Here is a 20,892-nt window from a genome sequence, read left to right as displayed (position 1 = left end):
CTAAATTTAACCTCCAAGCAACTTTTTGCCATTTCTTCATGCCATAAACTCTATATCTAACAACATATTTACTCTTTTCTGTTCTCCTTATTCCTTCCTTGACTCAAGTACTTCTGTCTGGGATTATTACCCTTCATTCTGAAGAACTCCTTTAGGTCTTCCACTGTAAGCTACTGAAGTTCTCCACGATCTTCAAAGTCTGCAAACAGATTTACTCTATCTACCTTCCATTACAAAGGTATTTCTACTGGATACAGAATTCCTATTTTTTATTACTTTAAAATATTATTCTAGGGCTGGGGATGTGGCTCAAGCGGTAGTGCGCTCGCCTGGCATGCGTGCGGCCCAGGTTCGATCCTCAGCACCACATACAAACAATGATGCTGTGTCCGCCCATAACTAAAAAATAAATATTAAAATTCTCTCTCTCGCTCACTTTAAATAAATAAATAAATAAATAAATAAAATATTGTTCTATTTGTTCTCAACTGTAATATTTTTTGTTGAAAATTCAGCATTTTATTATTCCTTTAAGTTTAATATATCCATTTCTACCTCCATTCCTACCTGTAACTGGCTTTTTTTCAGATAATGTTTTTAAGAGATTTAATACATTTGGGGGGCTGGGATTGTAGCTCAGTGGCAGAGAGCTTGCCCCCCCCATGTATATATATATATATATACATATATATATATTTGGGTATGGTTTTCTCAGTATCCAAATTTGGAACTGTTTGGTGAGTATCTGATCCATTTTTATTAGTTCCAGAAAATTTTTAGCCATCATATTTTTAGAAATCACTCCTTCTCCACTCTTTTTCTTTGAGTCTAAAGAAATATATTAATTCTTTTGACTAAATATCTCTTAAACTCTATTCTCTTTGTCCTGTCCTCTCTTTATACCACATACTTTCTTTGTGTCTTACTATTTTAGTATATTTCAGCTAAAGTATCTACTAACATGTCTGAGTTCACTAACATGTCTTTTGCTGTATCTAGTCTGCTGTTAAAGTCTTCCAATGAGTTTATTTTAGGTATAATTTTCAATTCTAGAATATTCATGATTCTTTAAATATATTTCAGTTCTCTGTTCAACTTCTCCATTTTCCCACGTATACTATTCATAGTTATTTTAAAATACCTATCTGCTAACCATAGGAAAAAAGGGTGTGTGTTGTTTTATAAAATGCCATCGAATTTCCATAGAAAGCTCACTTCCTTCCTCCACATAGGTAGATTTTACTTTCCATGGAAAACAATGCATCTTAAAAGGACAGAGTACATTCTGGGCTGTAGTCTCTATGTGTTTACAAAAAATTATCTTACCTTTGCTAATGTTTTCTTGGAGTAGATGTCAGTACGAAGACCAAAGTTCTGCAAATCAATTGGTTTTTCCTTGTTCTTCTCAGGAAAATTTAACATCTGCTGAGCAGCAGGTACCTATGAGTAAGAAAAATGATAAATTATTATATTACCTATTCAAAGTAAAAGGGATAAAGGTTTTTTAAGAATCCTTAATACTGGCATTCATATCACTCCTGGTGAAAAACAACAATACACACACATATACACACCAAAAAAATAACTGACCAAGGGCTGGGGTTGTGGCTCAGTGGTGGAGTGCTTGCTTTGCACATGTAATGCACTGGGTTCAACCCTTAGCACCACATAAAAATAAATAAACAAAATAAAGATATTGTGTCCATTCCAGACTTTAAAAAAAGAAAAAAATTAAAACTGACCAAAACACTGAAATCTCCACTTACACTTGTAACAAAACTCAACATGTAAGAAACATTTTCTGGCATTTTTCACTGGGCTCTGTCGTGTCCACCTGTAATCCCAGAAACTCAGGAGACAGAGGGAAAGGGATGGCAAGTTCAAAGGCCTGTCTGAGCAACTTAGCAAGACCCTCAGAATTTTGATGCTTTTTTCCCTTTCATTCCTGAAAAGACAACAATTTTTTTTTTTAATATATGCTCTAGTTCACACTGGAGGGAAATTTGTAGCTTACGTTCTTATTATACCATCTTATTGCTATTTATAATTTGTTTAGCATAATAATAATATTTTCAACATGTGTATGGATGTCCACTTTTCAAATCTTTTTTTTTTTTTTTTTTAAAGATAGAGTGAGAGAGGGAGAGAGAGAGAGAGAATTTTTAATATTTATTTTTTAGTTCTCGGCGGACACAACATCTTTGTTTGTATGTGGTGCTGAGGATCGAACCCGGGCCGCACGCATGCCAGGCGAGCGCGCTACCGCTTGAGCCACATCCCCAGCCCAACTTTTCAAATCTTTAATCAACTTTTGAACATTTTTTTATTCACATTACTAGGACTGAATGAAAGAGAAGTTGTTTTTGTGTTATTTGCTTATTAGTGATGGCAGAAGGATAAAGGATAAATATGAATGGAAACCTATAATTTGAAAGAATAAGACAAACAGGTTTGTAACTGGTGACATTGTTACCTTAAACACTAAATGGTTTTTTTTTTTCTTTTCTTTTTTTTAATTTTTTTGAGGTGGTGGTGGTACTGGGGATTGAATACAGTAACATTCTAACACTGAGCGACATCCTTTTAATTTTTTGAAATTTTGACACAAGGTCTTACTAAGTTGCCCAGATTGACCTTGAACTTGATGATCCGCCTGCATCAATCTTCTGAGTCACTGTGATTATAGGTGTATGTCACCATGCCCAGCAAACACTACAAATTATTAACAGATGAGCATTTATAATAGCAAAACAAAACACATTTGACACACAAACCCAAAAGCTATCAGCTAAGAAATAACTTTCTAAGACAATAATTACTCCTGAATAGGAATGCTTCCAGTGGATGCTGCCATCCAGGCCTGAAGAGAAGTTAGCAATAATTTACCTGAGGTGATCGAAGATGCAGAGGCACAAGCCCAGAGGGAGTATCAGCTAATACATTGAAATGAGGAGTAGGAGGCGGTCCCATTGCCATGGGTCGACTTTCTGGATCAACTTGATAATTAACGAGCCCCCACTGCTCTAAAAAGGCATGAACCCTGAAGAATAAAGCTCCGAAAATTAAAATCTAGAGAATTAACCTCATTTCTATAACCATCATCATGTCATTAAAAACCAAAACGCATAATTATGCCACAGTATATTCTATTGTCATGTATAACTGAAAAGAACTAAAAAAGTATGAAGATGTGAATTTGGTATCAACATACCTTATATACAGAGATATAATAAATTATTGTATAATGGTGTATTAAGAATTGTAATGAAAAAATAAATAAATGGGAAAAAAAGTACAGGAAAGCAAGTAAATATGTTCTCTGCAAGCTTCATACCACCAAAGTACCAGACAAATTCGATTTGTTACATGAGTGATAACTTGTACAAACCCAAAATGTTGTGGCTAATATAAATCCTCAAAACCGATGATAAACTAAAGTTTAATAGTTTTGATCACAGTAACGAGAACAAATGCTTTTTAGATCAACAGTGAAAAAACTCAAGCATAGATTCAATTCACAGAAGGAAATCCACATTTTGTATTTTTTTCCTTAGACAGATTTAAGACAGAGTCTATCCACTCCCCACGCAATTCACTGTTTATCTCTGCTAATTTTATGATTTGATTTTAAAATTAAAAACATCCAAAAAACTCAGTATTAAAAATTTTGAACACATGTTTATTAGATTTACATTATTAAGATTTACACATTACTAATAAAAAACATCCAGTTTAATCAAATATTAAAAGCAATGCATCAGTAACCACGTGCTGTGAAATATCTAAAAAGAAGTCAAAGAAATTTACCTCATCACAGCACACACATCTCCAGTCAAGTTCCTCCGACAAGCAGTGCTGGTTAAATACTCTTGGGGGTTCAGACGGTATGTGTCAATCATAAAATTTCTATATGCCAAGTATCTAAAAAAACATGGGCAAAATTCAATTTTTTTTCCAGTTGTACTAGAGAAGGAACCCAGGGCTTCTCTTGTGCTAGGCAAGTGTTTTACCACAGAACTACATCTTTCAGATCCCCAAGGGCAAAATTCATAAGGCAGACATGCAATTCTTTCAGAAATAGTTACTCAAAGAATCAAACTTCTTCAGATTCTTCAAAATTGTATACAACAAAAAATTAAGACAGCAGGCAACAAACAACAGTGATAATGAGTATTTACAGTTGTCAGTTAACTCAGAAATCCTATTAAGCAAAGTAATTATTTACTAGTGTATAACAAAAAATAGATTGATTTGATGATGTTAATGTGAAATAACAACCACAAACTTGGTCATGGTGGAGAAGGGATTTATAAATCCTTGGATGCATGCAGAATCTACAGATAACACATGATTTCTTAGGCCATCTCTCCTATTACCATCTACTTAGCACTTAGGGTGTGCCAAGCACTATTCTAAGCGTTCTCCATATAGTAACTCAATTAATCCTCAAAATCCCACAATAAAGTAAGATCTTTTATCATCCCATTTATAGATGAGACATAAGCACAGACTGGTTAAAAACTATGTTAGGCTACTGGGCTGGGAAGCATAAGAGCCAGAATGAACATAGGAAGTATGGTGGCTGTGGAATCTATGCTCTTAACCTCTGCTCCAACTCATTTCTACAATCTTTCTATAGCCACATGTCAATTTGACATGACTGTATACCTTACCATGGCAGCAGTTCCAGGGAGACCCAGGAAAGCAACAAGTAAAACCCATGGAGCCAAATTCAGAGGTAAGACAAGAACATACAAAAAAGTTAAAAAAAAAAAAAAAAAAAAAAAAAAAGACTCAGTGGCATAGCAGATTCTGCAATGTATCCAAGCATATCCACCAAAAATACTTAAGGAGTTTGAAACCTTACGATCAGTCTGGGCACACAAGTAAAACAAGACTTTGGTAGCCTGAGGTCAGCTACATTAGACGAGAAAGAGAGTACACTGATCAAAACAGCTCCTGAATAAGCAACAGGTAATTATGCAAATAATAAAAGATTAATTTGCAAAGTGAAATTGGCTAAAATGCAAAATACTGCTTTTCAGGAGAAGGCTACTAAAAACCATTAAGTATTTACAAATGCTGAAAATGGGCAAATTCTTTGGAATAATAATACCATGTCAGAATACACGCAAAAATAGGAAAGAAAGCAGAATGAATATAACATAAATTTTCTATGGACATATATGACACTACCTAAGTGGATTCCACCATTATGTAAACCCACAAGAATAATTTTATCAAAATGAATTCTACTGTAATATATAACTAAAGAGAAGAACAACAAGAGAGAGAGAAGAAGAAGACGACGACGAAGAGAGAAGAGAAGAGAAGAGAAGAGAAGAGAAGAGAAGAGAAGAGAAGAGAAGAGAGAAAAAAAGAATAGAGAATAGGTGCAAAAAAACTATCAGGGATTCCTGTGCCCAGTCTGAGATTCTGGTTTTAAGTAACTCCTTAAATATTATTTTGGAAAGGCTGAAATTATATTTAACATTAAAAATTGGAATTTTGGGCCGGGAATATACCTCATTTGGTAGAGTGCTTGCCTTACATGCAGAAGGCCCTGGGTTCAATCCCCAGCATCACAAAAAATAAAATAAAAATTGGAATCTTAAACTAGCATGAATTAACTACCACAAGAAAATGCTTATCAGGGATGGGGAACATGTAGCTCAGTTGGTAGAGTGCCTGCCTTGCATGCACAAGGCCCTGGGTTCGATCCCCAGCACACCCCCCCACACACACACACTCACAAAAAGCTTATCATTAATTATCTGCATTCCATCATGGATTTTATGTGAAGAATCAGAAAAAAGTCAATTCTTCCCTAATAGTTCAAATTTAAGCATCTGTTTATGCAGTTATACGTATATAATAGGTAACAGGTTAATACTATAAGGATAATACATGAAAGGTTATTTACAGTATGAGAGGTATAGACTATTATCTTAGAGACAAGGATTTCCATAAGTGTATGCTGGCAGATTGCAAGGAAAAGATAAAAATACTTCCTGGCAAACCTGTTTCTGCCATTATGTTTCTCTATTTCAAAAAAAAAAAAAAATTATAAACATGAATTATACAATCAAGATCAATTCGTATGTAGCTGTATCAACACAGCTAAAATACTTTTTAACTAGTAATGAATTATTAGGAAGAGGAAAAAGATTCCATTTTCTCTTGGGTTTTTAATACATGAATATGTATAATCTATAACACACATGCAAACCAAAGTTGGGAAATGTAATAAGAACATGAACTAAACACTCTTTTAAACTACAAGAGGTGATGTGCATGTAGTTCAAGGTTTATGCAAAAAAATATTAAATACACTTTCCATTGAAATAAGTAAGGAATGCTGTGCAGATGACACATGAACTGTTTCAGAGTAGATTGAGAAGTATCTGCAAACTTCCAAATCCCAACAATAGCAAACTCAGAAGCATATTTAAGAATCCCTGTCATGAACACCCAAATAAAAAAGTTTTCTAAAACACTGGCTCACATTTCTGGAGTCTTGGATTTGTTTTTTCCATTGAAAAATTCAGGAAGAGCACGCCGTTCAATCACATGAATACTGAAAGGTCGGGGGGGGGGGGCGGGAGAAAAGAGGATTGAAGAAGAATGAAATCTTGAAATTTGAGCTATGTTTAATTTTCAAAGTAAAACTAAGCCCTGGTTGGCAAAATTAATTACACTGGACAAATATCTTTGTATTAACAGACTACAACAAACTTAAAGGAAGCTTCCCCTTTGATTCTCAAAGAAGAGGTACATATGTATTTCATTACAGCTCCTAACTATCCAGAGTATTTGGAATAGCATTCACTTGGTTTTTAAGGCATGCAGCAAAGTCTAAATATTTGAGAACAACCATGGTTTTGGACAAAACTAAAGCTCAAGTGAACCATGTACTGTATTTATCCCCCCATGTTGGTACTGGGGATTGAGCCCAGTGCTTTGCACAAACTAAGCAAGCACACCAAGCATTTAGCTAAATCCCCTGTCCCTCCCTTCAACTTTTTTTTTTGGAGATAGTTCACACTAAGTAAGGCTGGCCTTGAACTTATAATATCATGTCGCAGCTTCAAGTAACTAGAACTAAAGGTGTATGAGACTGCCCCTGGCTCTCTATTCTTCAAATTATCTTTTAAGTCTATATAGAGGCTAGAAAAATGTATTAAAAATTGGATCTATCCTTAAAGAATAAAACAATAATTATTAAGAACAGGATAAAAATGTCTAAACTAACCCCCAAGATCTGAGTAACTGAGCATCACTGAAGTAAATGCATAACCTTCATATTAGAAACTACTTAAAAATGTTAAATCTATTTGGAGGAATAAATTCTCGTACTTAAATATTTAAAAATAAAAAATTTAAAAAGGCCGCCCAATATGAAATAGAGATAACTCTTAAACAATCAATAAATACAATATCTAGGGCTTTAGTTATTTCCAACCATGGTCCCAAAGAGGTCTGTTTTCCCAAGATTTTTTTTTTCATACCAGAGTTTATACTGAAAAAGACTTCTACATTTAAAATATTTCCTAGTAAAACAAAGCTCTATATGGTAGTGAGAACAGTTTTTGGTTTATATAATTAACATTTTAAAATCACAAACATAATTAAACATTTTCCTGTGTATCATAGCTGAATCTAAATGACTTATGTTAAAGCTTACAACATTTTACTACCCTGTATTATAATTTTCACCTCTAAATTGTTTTAAAAACACTTTTCAAAGATTAAAATCACTTTCCATCTCCCTTCATCCAATGTGACAGCAATTCCTGATGTGGGACTGAGACTCCAACCTGATTTCAAGGAAAGTTTTCTGACTCCTCAGTACCATGGATGTGGCACACTTACCAGTTATAATCAAACCATGATGCATAGCTGGGAATAATAATGTGATTAGTCTGCTCTGTCACATTATCTTCACCAGGGTCAACTGACCGACTCTGATCACCTTTGCCAGGATCTTCATCTTCCTATAGAAAAGAAGCCAAAGTTCAAAAGACAGAACTAGACAGACTTAACATATCATTCTTTTGATATTAGTTCAAAGATAATGAAGCTAGTTGATTTGATTTTTAAAAAAACAGGAAACAAATTTCAAATATAAAAAATTCAATTTTTAAGGTACAAAGTGGTAGCAGAAAGAGCAGATTTCACCCCTCCTTTTTACAATTAGGGAATGGACTCATAAAATAAGTACCTCATAACAAGATTAATTAGCAAGTTGAATGAAGAAAGGGTGTCTATAATGAAGAATTCACAAAGCTCAAATTAATTAAATCTCTTTTCACAGCAGCTTCTTTTTTACTTGTTCAGTTTTATTTAATCCCAGTTCACAAATATAAATTACTAGTTATGACATTATCATGAGGAAGACAAGAATACTAACAAGTGACAATAGGACAGCCTGTACTACAAACTCCGAGCAGTTAAGTATCTAAGAAGCCCTATGTGAACTCTCTCACTTATTAGCAGATACTACTTTCTTGTCAACATACACAAAACTATTATGTTATAAACAGAATATAAGTCAAGACAGTCCATAGAGGTTTATATCACTCTGATTACTACTTACTACTTAACATTTTCTCTGATTTTTTTTTATCAGAGGTACTGCAAGTAAACCTCCCCCAAAACTGACTTCCAAACAATTTCAAAATCACTCCTTTAGGTCAAAATACAGGTGTGATGATATCAGTCAACAATAATAATAATTATTTTAAAATAACACTTGTAATATACTGTTTATATCTAAATGGATACACGTATCCCAGAAATTTTCTATACAGACTTTTCTTTCAAATCTAAACCTGATCAAATATTCCATATTATACATTATATCTTAGAAGTGTATTTTAATCCCTGCCTCCCTTTTTTTTGGTATTGCATAATATTAAAATGTTTAAAGAATCTAGACCAACATGTTATAAAACATTTTTAAAAGTCTCTGATTCTTCATAACTACTTTAAAAATAAAAATCTTTATCAAGAAAACTAAAGGACTACTAAAAAAAATGAGCTTTTTGACAGTCACAAAGTCATTCACTTTTGTACGGTTCAATCTATCATATTTCATTTGTGGTACTTTTATTATTTTTAACCTTATGAAGTCATTTTCTATTAAGAAACCACATAGCTGGGCATGGGGTCCACACCTATAATCCCAAAAACTTGGGAGTCTGATGCAGGAAGGACTGCAAGGTTTAGGTCAGATTGGACAAAATTTTAAAATCCTGTATCAAAACTAAAACTAAAAGGGGCTGCATATGTAGCTCAGTTTTAAGAGTGCCCAAGATCAATCTCAAGTGCAGAATAGAAAAAAAAGAAAGAAACTAGACTGATTTTGAATCTGTATTCTTTGACGATGGTTCCACTGTTAATACTTTTAAGTTAATTCAACTTAATTTCCTGTATTATAATATATAAGATGAAAATCTAGTGTAATTTCCTATAAACTTAAGACAATTCCCTTAAGATCAATGAAAAAAGAAAGCAAGAAAACAACAAGAACTCTAAAATTGTTACTTAAATGATGCTGAAGAAAACAATCTGGTAATACTCATGACAAAGTTCCTTACCCAAAATCAGGGAAGCTACTAGCAAAAAATATTTTGAGGGTTAATGTGTTGTTTCAAGTTGGTTTTAATGTATTTTTGAGGTATAGGTTTTATAAATCAACCAGGAAACAAAAAAATTTACTTTATTCAGAAAAACCAGGAAGAGGCTGGCAATGCAAGTAATAAAAGACAACAGTTTATGTTTCAATAATCTCTCTCAATTGTGACACAAAAGGCAGAATGATACTGTGGGGCAGGATATTAGAGAAACTCTTAAATTTACATTATGTAGCATTATGACTTGTATGTGGATTCAAAACTCTTCCCTTTGGCATAAAAGAAAATCTCACAAGTAAGTGCCTTTAACTTTCTATTTTCTTCCTTTTACTCTGTATACTAACATCTTTTCAAAATATAATATTCATTATTAAGGTAGCTTTGGAATAATGAAGTTTAATTTTAAAGGAAAAAAATAACAATAATACAGGTAAAGAATTTGTTGAAATAATTTCACTAGAAGTCTTCATGACTCTGTTCATCCCTTATATGTATATAAAACAAATGTTAAACATCAGAATGGGGTTTCGATGGCAATTGGTAAAAAAGAAATATTTTTAGCAAATTAAGAAAGTTATTTCAAGAGCATTCGGGGTTAATTACACATTTTAACAAAGTTAAGCATGATAGCCTGACTGAAACAATGGGTCATTTACTGAAGATGAAGAAAAAAATTAAACCCTGCCTAAATCCAACACCTTCCAACGAGATGATTCATATGTCTTCACAGAACTGATGAAATAGGAAGTAGGTAACTGTGAGGCCAAGAGCATAATTCAAAGTCTTCATTAGCCACACCAAAAGAAAACAGAAAAATCAAGGCAAGGTCCCTACTCATCCTCATTGTTATATAACATCTGAAATAGTGTGGTCTTTTCTGATTATCACTTGCAACCAAGGGATCATGAAAACAGAAACTATACCAAGGAACATTACCTAGGAAGATATAAGATTCTTCTCAATAAAATTCTGGGACCAAGGAAGACAACTATTCTGGAGGACTATTTAAAAGGGAATTCATCTTGGTGGTGTAGTGCCATGTGCCTGAAGTCCTGGTTACTTTGGGAGACTAAGGCAAGAGGATCACTTGAGCCCAGGAGTTTGAGACCAGCATGGGCACCACAGTGAGACTCCATCTTAAAAAAAAAAAGGAAATTAAAAAATATATATATTAAGCCGGGTATACATGTGGTGCACGCTTGTAACCCCGGCAGCACAGGAGGATCAAGAGTTCAAAGCCAGCCTCAGCAACAGCAAGATACTAAGCAATTCAGTGAGACCCTGTCTCTAAATTAAATACAAAATAGGGCTGGGGGGCTGGGGATGTGGCTTAAGCGGTAGGGCACTAGCCTGGCATGTGTGCGGCCCGGGTTCGATCCTCAGCACCACATACAAACAAAGATGTTGTGTCCGCCGAAAACTAAAAATAATAAAATTTTGAGAAAAAAAAAAAAATAGGGCTGGGGATGTGGCTCAGTAGTTCAGTGCCCTGAGTTAATCCCTGGTACCAAAAAACAAAACAAGAGTCTCAAAGTAAAAGATTTCTATGGACATTTCCAACTTCCAATCCAGTATTTCTACTCAGTACACAGGATAGTTAAAGAAAATCCTCTCAACAGGACTAAATAATTTTTACCTTTCCTCCTGTTGTCATTGTTTCTTCATCTTGTTCATCTGCAAAATCAAAATATGTAAATTATTTTAAAAACAGATAAATGCTGTTTGGATTATCTGGAATCTTTACAGTCTAAAAACTTATACAGGACAGACAAAAGCAAGCACAGCAAAATCACCCCAAATAATTAGGTAAATTGTAATTTTACAAAGAAGCAGAGAGGTGTTAGAAATTCCAAAATATAGGAAATAAAAAAAAAACAATGAGAAGTTTATAATTAATTACTAATTGAGCTAAAAATATCACAGTGGTGATCTTGTTAATAATATGGGCATGGGATTTGATTAGGACTCTCTCTCTCATAAGGACTGGTGAAAACAGTATATTATTTTGAATTCTAGAGGAAATGGGTAAATGATGCGTTAAAAAAAAGAAGAAGAAGAGATAAGGAATCCCTTTCAAAGTACTGGTAGAAAGTTAATGCCTTTCGAGGATATAGGACTCAAGACCTAAATGCTGGTCTTACAAAAGAACAAGAGAAAGCTCATCTAAAATTTAAAAGAGGCAGTTGATTCCTACAGTGAAAAGCAAAAGTGCCAATGAAGTGAGGTTTCTGCACAAATAATTATATTCAGTGCTTTAGTTTTTTTTTTTTTAAATATATATAAGTAATATGATTCCGTAGTAGGACAAAAAGCATTATGAAAATCAAAAAGAATATGGAAAAGTAATTCTTTCACTCACATATTCTCTAAAAAAATATTCCCCATTATCTGTTATTTGAAAAGCAATTACCAAAAAACGAAACAAAAGAAACAAAATATTCAAAAGCACAGGGGCTGGGAAAACCAGAGTTCACTGGTGAAATGCAGTCAAACGCCTGTTTTTATATGGAATCTGACTCTTTGAATAGTCCTAGTGAACGGGTTAACAGATGTGAAAAGTTAGCTAGCTGTGCTTAAAATGTTTATGAAAATAATAATATGGTTAATTTTTGAATACTTGCTATTTTGGTTTGCCCAAAGACTCACGTATTAAATAAAGGCTTGGTCCCTAATGCATCAATGTTCAGAGATAGGGATTTGGGGGAAGTGATTTGATCACAAGGTGTCTTATCTCATTAATACATTAATCCTCTCATAGATTCATAACTGATGGCATTATGGAAAGATGGAAGAAATGTAGGAGGGAGTGGCCTAGTTCAAGGGACTGGGTCCTTGAGGATGTGCCATTGGGAACTATACCTTGTCCCCAATCTTTTCCCCGTCCCCCTTCTGCCTGCTTCTCATATATTATGAGATGTCCAGCTCTCCCCATCATCCCTCATCAATACGCTACTCTACCTCACCATAGGCCATGGTAATACAGACAGGTGACTTCAATCTCTGAAACCATGAGCTAAAATATATCTTACCTCCTTTAAGTTGATTTCCCCATGTATTTTGTCATAGTGATGAAAAGCTACGCAGTACATCGGCTGTCCTTTTAAAGTAAGGAATTTTGGTATCAACTAGGAGAGGGTACATGTCACATCCACCTCCCCAATAAAACCTTGAATGTGAATTGTCTAATAGGCATCCTCAGGCTAAAACACTACATATATGTTGCTGCAAGTTCACTGCTGTGGGAGCAGTGCACTTCATGACTCTTGTGTGAGGAAGAACATGAAGAAACCTGCACCCAGAATCCACTTGTGTTTACTCTTCCCATGCACCTATCATGAATGTTAGCTGTGAGTACAACCACATGCCAAATCCCAGGGGTTCATTTTGGAGACTCTCAACACATCTTTGAGTAAAATACAGTTTGTATACTCTTAATTGGTAGAAAAGAAAAATAATAATATATACATAAAATAATAATATATACATAAAAAGTAAATGAAATTAAAATTTCAGTGTTCAAAAATTTCATCATAATATGGCATGAAGATTTGTTTACATGACTCCATGGTTATTTTTGAGCTAAATGGCAAAGTTGTTGTGATTGAGTCCAAATAGCACAGAATGCCTAAAACATTTGTTTACTGGGGCTGGGGGTATAGCTCAGTTGGCAGAGTGCTTGTCTCTCAAGCCCAAGGCCCTGAGTTCAATCCCCAGCACACCCCCCAAAAAGAAGAGGAAAAAAAGAAAAAGGGGTTATCAATCCTTACCAAAAACATGAGTAGTATTTTAACATGCAATAAGAGACTAGCACTCAAATATTTAATAGGATGCCTGTTGTTTTGTTAGCTACTATCCAAATACTAAGAACACAGTCATGAATCAGAAAAGACACCAGCCTTTATAAACTTTACATCCCACTAATGGGATAGAATAAAAATCTTAGATGTTAAAAAATTCTACACAGATGATAAATATAAAGAAATATGCTTAAGAGGATTTGGGTTGGTGTCCTCTTCAGAGCAAATAAAAAGGGGAAACCTCGGGCTGGGGCTGGGGTTGAGTGGTAGAGCACCTGCCTCAAATGGGTGAGGCACTGGGTTCAATTTTCAGCACCACATAAAGATATTGTGTCCATCTACAACTAAAAACATATAATGCTTATATATATATATATATATATATTTTTTTTTTTTTTTTTAAAGGGAAGCCTCTCTGAAAAGGAGACACTGAAGCTGGCAAGTCAGCAGTGAGGTCAAAGGAGGGAACCAGTCAGGTCAAAGGGCTTTCAGTGGAGACCGCACAAAATTGAAAGAAGCCCATTATGAACATGAATAAAAAAAATGAGAAAAGCGCTTATTACACAATAGCAGAGTGTAAGGCTATAAAGCATTGGCAATAAACACAGACCAGGACTCATATTTGCACTTGAGTATTAAACGACATTAACCTTGTTTTATTGATCAAGTAGAGATTTCAGAGGTTCAGTAAACTATCTTCAAATATTTTGCTATTAAGTGGCACTTTGCTAGTTTGTGGGAAAATACTATGAGAGGGCATCATTAAGAAACAATGGATCAGGGGCTGGGGCTGTGGTTCAGTGGTAGTGCACTTGCCTGACATGTTTGAGGCACTGAGTTCAATTCTCAGCATCACATATAAATACATAAATAAAATAAAGGTCTATCAACAACTAAAAAAAAAATGTTAAAAAAAGCAACAATGGATCATAAGAAATTAACACTGATAAAATGGTGGCAAACCAAATCATGATAGTATTAAGGAAATACATAGTTTATATCTGGTGGTAGGAAACAGTAAGTGAAAACAATACTTTTAAGTAAATAAAGGAGTATTTGAACAGCTGATAGATAAAATAAAGGAAACAAGACTATATAAGGTATGTTTTACCTAGATCTGCAACAGTTCCTCCTTTAACAGGTGTATTTTCACTATCTTTCTTTGGGTTTACTAGAAGGAAGAAAAAACAAAACAAAACAAAACAAAACCACATCAGAATCATGTGTTAGAGGAAAACTTCTGCTTGCTTTTAAGAATAAAACAGAAAAGAACATGATTCAAAAATACATGCATCTCATTAGAACTCAAATGTAAGTCATGACTCACCTCACGTAAAAACCATAAACCCAGCTGGAAAAAGACTTAATAACAGACTATACTCTGTAATTATCTAAGTAGCAATATTTTTTATTATAGAAATAAAAAATGTTTACATGCAAAACATAAAAAGAATTTTTCAGTCTCGTCCACAATTTTTTTTTGACCATTTTTAGGCTTTTATCTGAATTCCCATTTCTGTGCCACTCATTCATTCAGATAAACTGAAGGAAAAATGATACCTTTTTACCCCAGTACTAGAAATGAAGCCAAAAGTGCTCTACTACTCAGTCACACCCTCAACACCCCCAACTTTTTAATATGTTTTAAAATTTGTTCTAATTAATTATACATGACAGTAAAATGCTTTTTGACACATCATACATGAATGGGAGTATAATTTCTCATTCATCTGACTGTACATGATGTAGAGTTACACAGGTCATGTAATCTTATGCACATAGGGTAATAATTTCTGATTCATTCTACTATCATTCCTACTCACCTATCCCCTCCCCTACATTTACTCCCCTGTATCTAGTCCAAAATAACTCTATTCTCCCCACATCCTCATTGTGATTTAGCATCTATATGTCAGAGAAAACATTTGGCCTTTGACTCTTTGGGAAATGGCTTATTTCGCTTAGCAGAATATTCTCCAGTTCCATCCAATTACTGGCAAATGCCATAATTTCATTCTTCTTTAAGGATGAGTACTATTCCATTGTGTATATATACCTCAATTTCCTTATCTATTCATCTCTTGATGGGCATCTGGGTTGGTTTCCTAGTTTAGCTTTTGTGAACTGAGCTGCTATACACATTGATTTGCCTAGCCCTTTTTTATATCTTGAGACAGGTTCTTGCTAAGTTACCCAGGGTAGCCTCAAACTTTCAAGTCTCCTGCCTCAGTCTCCTAAGTCACTGGAATTGCAGGTGTGTGCCACCATGCTCAGTGAGAACTGACACCCTTCATGTATACAAACACACACACACAATATTGAAATTTATCCTCAGGGTTTTAAAATCTTGTGCAGATGTTAACCATTCTGTACTTATTCCTTAGCACTTACCTTTTCTCATGTAACAGTGTGCCTTTGTTTTAACTATTCTACATGGCTTTCATTTTAACAGGTCCATAGGTGGACCATAAACTATCCCTGCTTTGAGGGAAACTAAGTTTATTTTCAAGAATTCACTGTCTGTAAGCAGCATTCTTTAACCATTATCTCTCTGCATGCATGTAATTACTTAAGATGTGCTCTGAAGACAAAAACTGTTATTATTAAGTGTATACATTTAAAATTTAAAAGACAGCTGAAATGTGTTCAGTGGCTTCTTGAATTTACACTTCCATCAAGAGCATAAGTTTCTAAGTCTTCAAAACGTTTATACTTTCCCATCTACTTGAAACTGTAACAGAGGAAAAGTTATTTGAACCTGGCACGGTGGCGCATACCTATAATCCTAGTGGCTCAGTAGGCTGAGGCAGAAGGATCATGTGTTTAAAGCCAGCCTCAGCAACTTAATGAGGCACCTAAGCAACTCAGTGATATCCTGTCTCTAAATAAAATGCAAAATATGGCTGGGAATGTAGCTCAGTAGTTCAGTACACCTGGGTTCAATCCCTGGTAGGAAAAAAGAAAAAAAAAAAAGCTTTAATACTTTATATATTCTTGGTTAAGTAAGGCTGTTCATCCATTCACACATTTACTGGCTCTGCATTTATGATAAGTTTATTATGATATAATACATTGCCATTTTACTCTATGGGATTAGAATTTTTACACTATTTGGGATTGTATTCATTTATTTGTTAAATGGGTAAACAAATATCTTTTTCTCAGGCTAAGACCTGATTACATTGTATCCCTATCAGGGCTAGGGTTGTGGTTCAGCCGTAGAGCGCTTGCCTAGCTTGTGCAAGGCCCTGGGTTGGATTCTCAGTACCACATAAAAATAAATAAGTAAAAAATATAAAAATATAAAAAAATAAAGATATTGTGTCTATCTACAACTAAAAAATAAATATTTTTTTAAAAAGCTATCCAGTATTAAGGGGGCTGGATTGTGGCTCAGTGGTAGAGTGCTCGCCTAGCACGGGCGGGACCCGAGTTCGATCCTCAGCACCACATAAAAATAAAGGCATTGTGTTGTGTCCATCGACATCTAAAAACAACATATATTAAAAAAAAACTACTATAAACAAATACGAGTCATTTTTCTACTAGCCATTCTACTCTACTAATTGATTCAGTCATTCCTGAACCAAAACCAAATTATATTAATTATTATACATTTAGGTAGTTATTGGTTAAGGGTTGTCACTACTCTCATGAATCCTTGATTTAAAAATATGTTTTGGGGGTTATATTTATGATTTTTTCCTTCCATATGAACTTAAAAATATATCACAGTTATAGTTTCTTTTCTTTTTTGTTTTTTTTTCCTTTTTTTGGTGCCAGGGACTGAATCTAGGGGTGCTTAACCAATGAGCTACATCTTGAGCCCTTTATATTTTTATTTTGAGATAGGGTTTCGATAAATTCCAAAGCTGGCTTTACAATCCTTCTGTCTCAGGCTCCTACACCACTGGATTAAAGGTGTGCACCACTGTGCCTTGCTTGTGTTGTTCTTAATGCCCAATTTTGCAATATAATACTTTTAAAAAGATATATAACGTTTTATAAAAGAAACAGAAAAGCTAATAAACTAGATAACCTCCCAAGCAAAACTATTCAAGAATTTTAAAAAAATAGAGAAAACAATTGCAATGATGAGGAATACAAGAAGGAAATAAAAAGACTACATTAAACACTAAAACATTATAAGAAATGTTATGAAACACACTAGATCATTAAAAACATATGTGCTGAGGCTGTAGCTAAGTGGTAAAGCGCTTGCCTCACACGCGTGAGGCACTGAGTTCAATCCTCAGCACCACATAAAAACAAATAAATATACTGTGTGTTCATCTACAAATAAAAAATATACATTAAAGAAAAAAACATTCAAAGCCCAGTTTACAAAGGGGAAGAGATGTTCAACAGATACTATATAACAAAACAAGGAATATAAAATGGGAAGATTCCTGTATCTGCTCTAAAAATTGAATCTTGAAGATTTTTAACAGTGGATAAGAGGAAGGCTGCATTTCCAACTGCTCCATGGCTCACGATTAAAACAGTGCAAGAATACTGGTTCTCAGTGAGGGTAATGTGTTGGCATGAAGGTGGCTAGGACTACAGTAAAAAAACAAGATCACAGAACTACAAGAGGTCATGGTCAAAGGAGACTCCCATTCTATGTGTGCTTTCTGCAACCAGCAGCCTGAGAGTTGCTCTCTAGGTGCACACCCCTGGCTTTGGAAGAGAGTTACACTTCAGCTCCAAGTGAAAATATTCTCTGTAGCTTTACTGCAGCACTCTCCAGACCAATACCACTCAAAGTTTCTCAAATACAGGATGAGCCTTTTGTTCTTTAAATGTTATTTTTTAATCAAAATAATAAATAAATAAATATTGAATCTGTGGCTAAAACCAAAAGAATCTTAAGGCTGAAGGAGCTACACGAACACATTATTTAAGGAAGAAATGTTCCCAATCTTGTAAGTCTTTCAGAAAATAAAACAAAGAAACAATTCCAAACTCATTTTATGAGTTCAGCACAACCTGGATGGCAAAACTTGATGAAGATTTTACAATAAAAGAAAGGTAAAGGCCAAAGTACTCTATAAACAGAAACTAATAAAATCCTTGAAAAAAAATATTAGAAAATCAAATGCAGTAAAATACATTTAAAGACAATGAAATTAAATGAGATTATTTCAGAAATGCAAAGTTGGTTTAAAATCATTTCAGCATAATTACATTAATTGATTAAAGGAGAAAAATCATCATTATATCAATGAATGCAGAAAAAAAAATTGTAAAAATCCAGCAACCATTCATAATAAAAATCTCAAAAGCAATATAGGAATAAAATAAACTTCCTTGATTTGACAGAGCATTTTTTATCAACTGGTAACATCATTCTTCATGGTAAAATATTAAAGGTATACTCCCCAAAACAGGTTAAAAAAAAAGCAAAAGTGTTTTTATCATTGTTACTTAAAAGTATAGAAGTGTTACAGTATAACCAGAAGTTGGTGTAATAGGGTAAAAACCAAAAGAAAAGATGGGGCTGGGGGTTATAGCTCAGCAGTAGAGTACTTGCCTCGAACATGTGAGGCACTGGGTTCGATCCTGAGCACAACATATAAATAAATCAAATAAAGGTATTGTGTCCATCTACAACTAACAGGAATATTAAAAAAAAAAACCCACTCCCATAAACCAATTGCATTAAATACTATATTGATGATCGGGCGGAGGTTGTAGCTCAGTGGTAGAGCACTTGCCTTGTGTGTGTGAGACACTGGGTTCAATCCTCAGCACCACATAAAAATAAATATATTGTGTCCATCTACAACTTAAAACACACACACACACACACACACACACACATATACATACACACTGATGGACTGGGGATGGAATTCAGTGGTAGAGTCCTCTGGGTTCAATTCTCAGTAATACACACATATACACACACAAATATATATAAACATTTAAGCACATATAGTGAGTTATAAGTTTTATAAATGGCTGGGGTTGTGGCTCAGTGGTAGAGCATTTGCCTAGCATGTGTGAGGCATTGGATTCCATTCTCAGTATCACATAGAAATAAAATAAAGGTCTATTAACAACTAAAAAAAATTTTAAAAAAAGTTTTATAAATATATGAAAGACCTCTACTCTGAAACACATAAAATACTAAAGAGAAACATAATTATGTAAAGGTAAACATGTGACATACTCATGTAGAATCATATTCAATGTTAAGTTAATTCTCCCTCAAATGCCCATTTAAAATGACTTTAATTTTAATCAGAACCTCAGTAGGCTTTGAGAAACTAAAAGGCTGGTTCTAAAATTTATGTGACTCAGCCAAGAATTTAAAATAGCAAAAACAATCCTGAAGAATAGGATTTACAAAGATGGAGAACTGCCTAATTTTAAAACCTGAGTAAAAGCTATATCAATAAAGCACTGTGGTACTGGGTCAAGTAAAAATACACAGGTGGAAAAAACAGTGTCATAGTTTAGATCTGGAATATTCCCCAAAGGTTGAAGGCTTGGTCCCTAACTATTGGCTTCATTAGGAAGTAGACAAAACCTACTTATCAGGAAGTCACAGAAAAGTCACTTAAAGAGTGTATCTTAACACCTTACCCACCTCTGGATCCTTTCTCTTTCTCCCTCTCTTCTTGTTACTTGGCACCAAGAGGTGAGCATCTCTGTTCCAACATGAATTTCTTACTATAATGCTCTTCCTCAACAAAAGCCTAAAGCAATAGGATCAAACAACTGTGGACTGAAACCATAAGCCAAAAATCTTTCTTGGATATTTTGACACAGCCACAGAAATCTTATTAACACAGAATTTAAAAGTAGATCCACTGAAAAGATTTTTTTAAAAGGATAAAGATTATTCAATCAATAAAGTAGGATCTTTACAGCAAATGGACCAGATAGGAAAACAATAAACTTTGACCTCTATCTCAAAAAATACTGAAAGTTTGATCACAGATCTAATTTAAAGTAGTAAGTATAAACCTTCTACAAGAAAACAAAGGGGGGCTGGGGATGTGGCTCAAGCGGTAGCGCGCTCGCCTGACATGCGTGCGGCCTGGGTTCGATCCTCAGCACCACATTAAAAAAATAAATAAATAAAGACATGATGTCCATCTACAATTATTAAAAAAAAAAAAAGAAAACATAGAAAAAAATAAATATCTAAGGTAAAAATATCTTAGAACACAAGAAATGTTAATGATTCATTTTCATCAAAATTAAGAATACATGCCCTATAAAGTATTAGGAAAATGAAAAGGCAAGCCACTATGAGTGGGGGCTTGAATTGTTTATAAATCGACTTAGAAAAACCAAATACCTGAATGTCGAGAAGTAGATTTTAAAACACACTACAAATACAGAAAAAACAAGGATAAGACATAAACTGCAAGAAAACACACTACATACATCTGACAAAGAGCTCAAACATGATAAATTATTCAAACAAAAACATAAAAAGCCAGGTG

The 20,892-nt window shown here is 34.2% G+C and overlaps 1 protein-coding gene across 1 annotated transcript in view; it reads right to left on the bottom strand.

Annotated features, from left to right (window-relative positions):
• Smarcc1 (SWI/SNF related, matrix associated, actin dependent regulator of chromatin subfamily c member 1) overlaps nucleotides 1-20,892 on the bottom strand; it is a 140,760-nt gene that overhangs the window by 50,726 nt on the left and 69,142 nt on the right. Inside the window, exons 15-21 of the mRNA XM_015488913.2 lie at nucleotides 14,544-14,603; nucleotides 11,272-11,309; nucleotides 7,873-7,994; nucleotides 6,506-6,577; nucleotides 3,808-3,921; nucleotides 2,887-3,040; nucleotides 1,327-1,440 (exon numbers count right to left, since the gene is read on the bottom strand). Of these exons, the coding sequence (XP_015344399.2) occupies nucleotides 1,327-1,440; nucleotides 2,887-3,040; nucleotides 3,808-3,921; nucleotides 6,506-6,577; nucleotides 7,873-7,994; nucleotides 11,272-11,309; nucleotides 14,544-14,603 (674 nt within the window). The remainder of the gene's footprint in view (nucleotides 1-1,326; nucleotides 1,441-2,886; nucleotides 3,041-3,807; nucleotides 3,922-6,505; nucleotides 6,578-7,872; nucleotides 7,995-11,271; nucleotides 11,310-14,543; nucleotides 14,604-20,892) is intronic.

The sequence above is a fragment of the Marmota marmota genome, unplaced genomic scaffold (assembly GCF_001458135.2).
Source record: "Marmota marmota marmota unplaced genomic scaffold, marMar, whole genome shotgun sequence".
Taxonomy (NCBI): Eukaryota; Metazoa; Chordata; class Mammalia; order Rodentia; family Sciuridae; genus Marmota; species Marmota marmota.
Note: the sequence above shows the minus strand (reverse complement) of the source record. Positions and strands in the feature narration are given on the sequence as shown.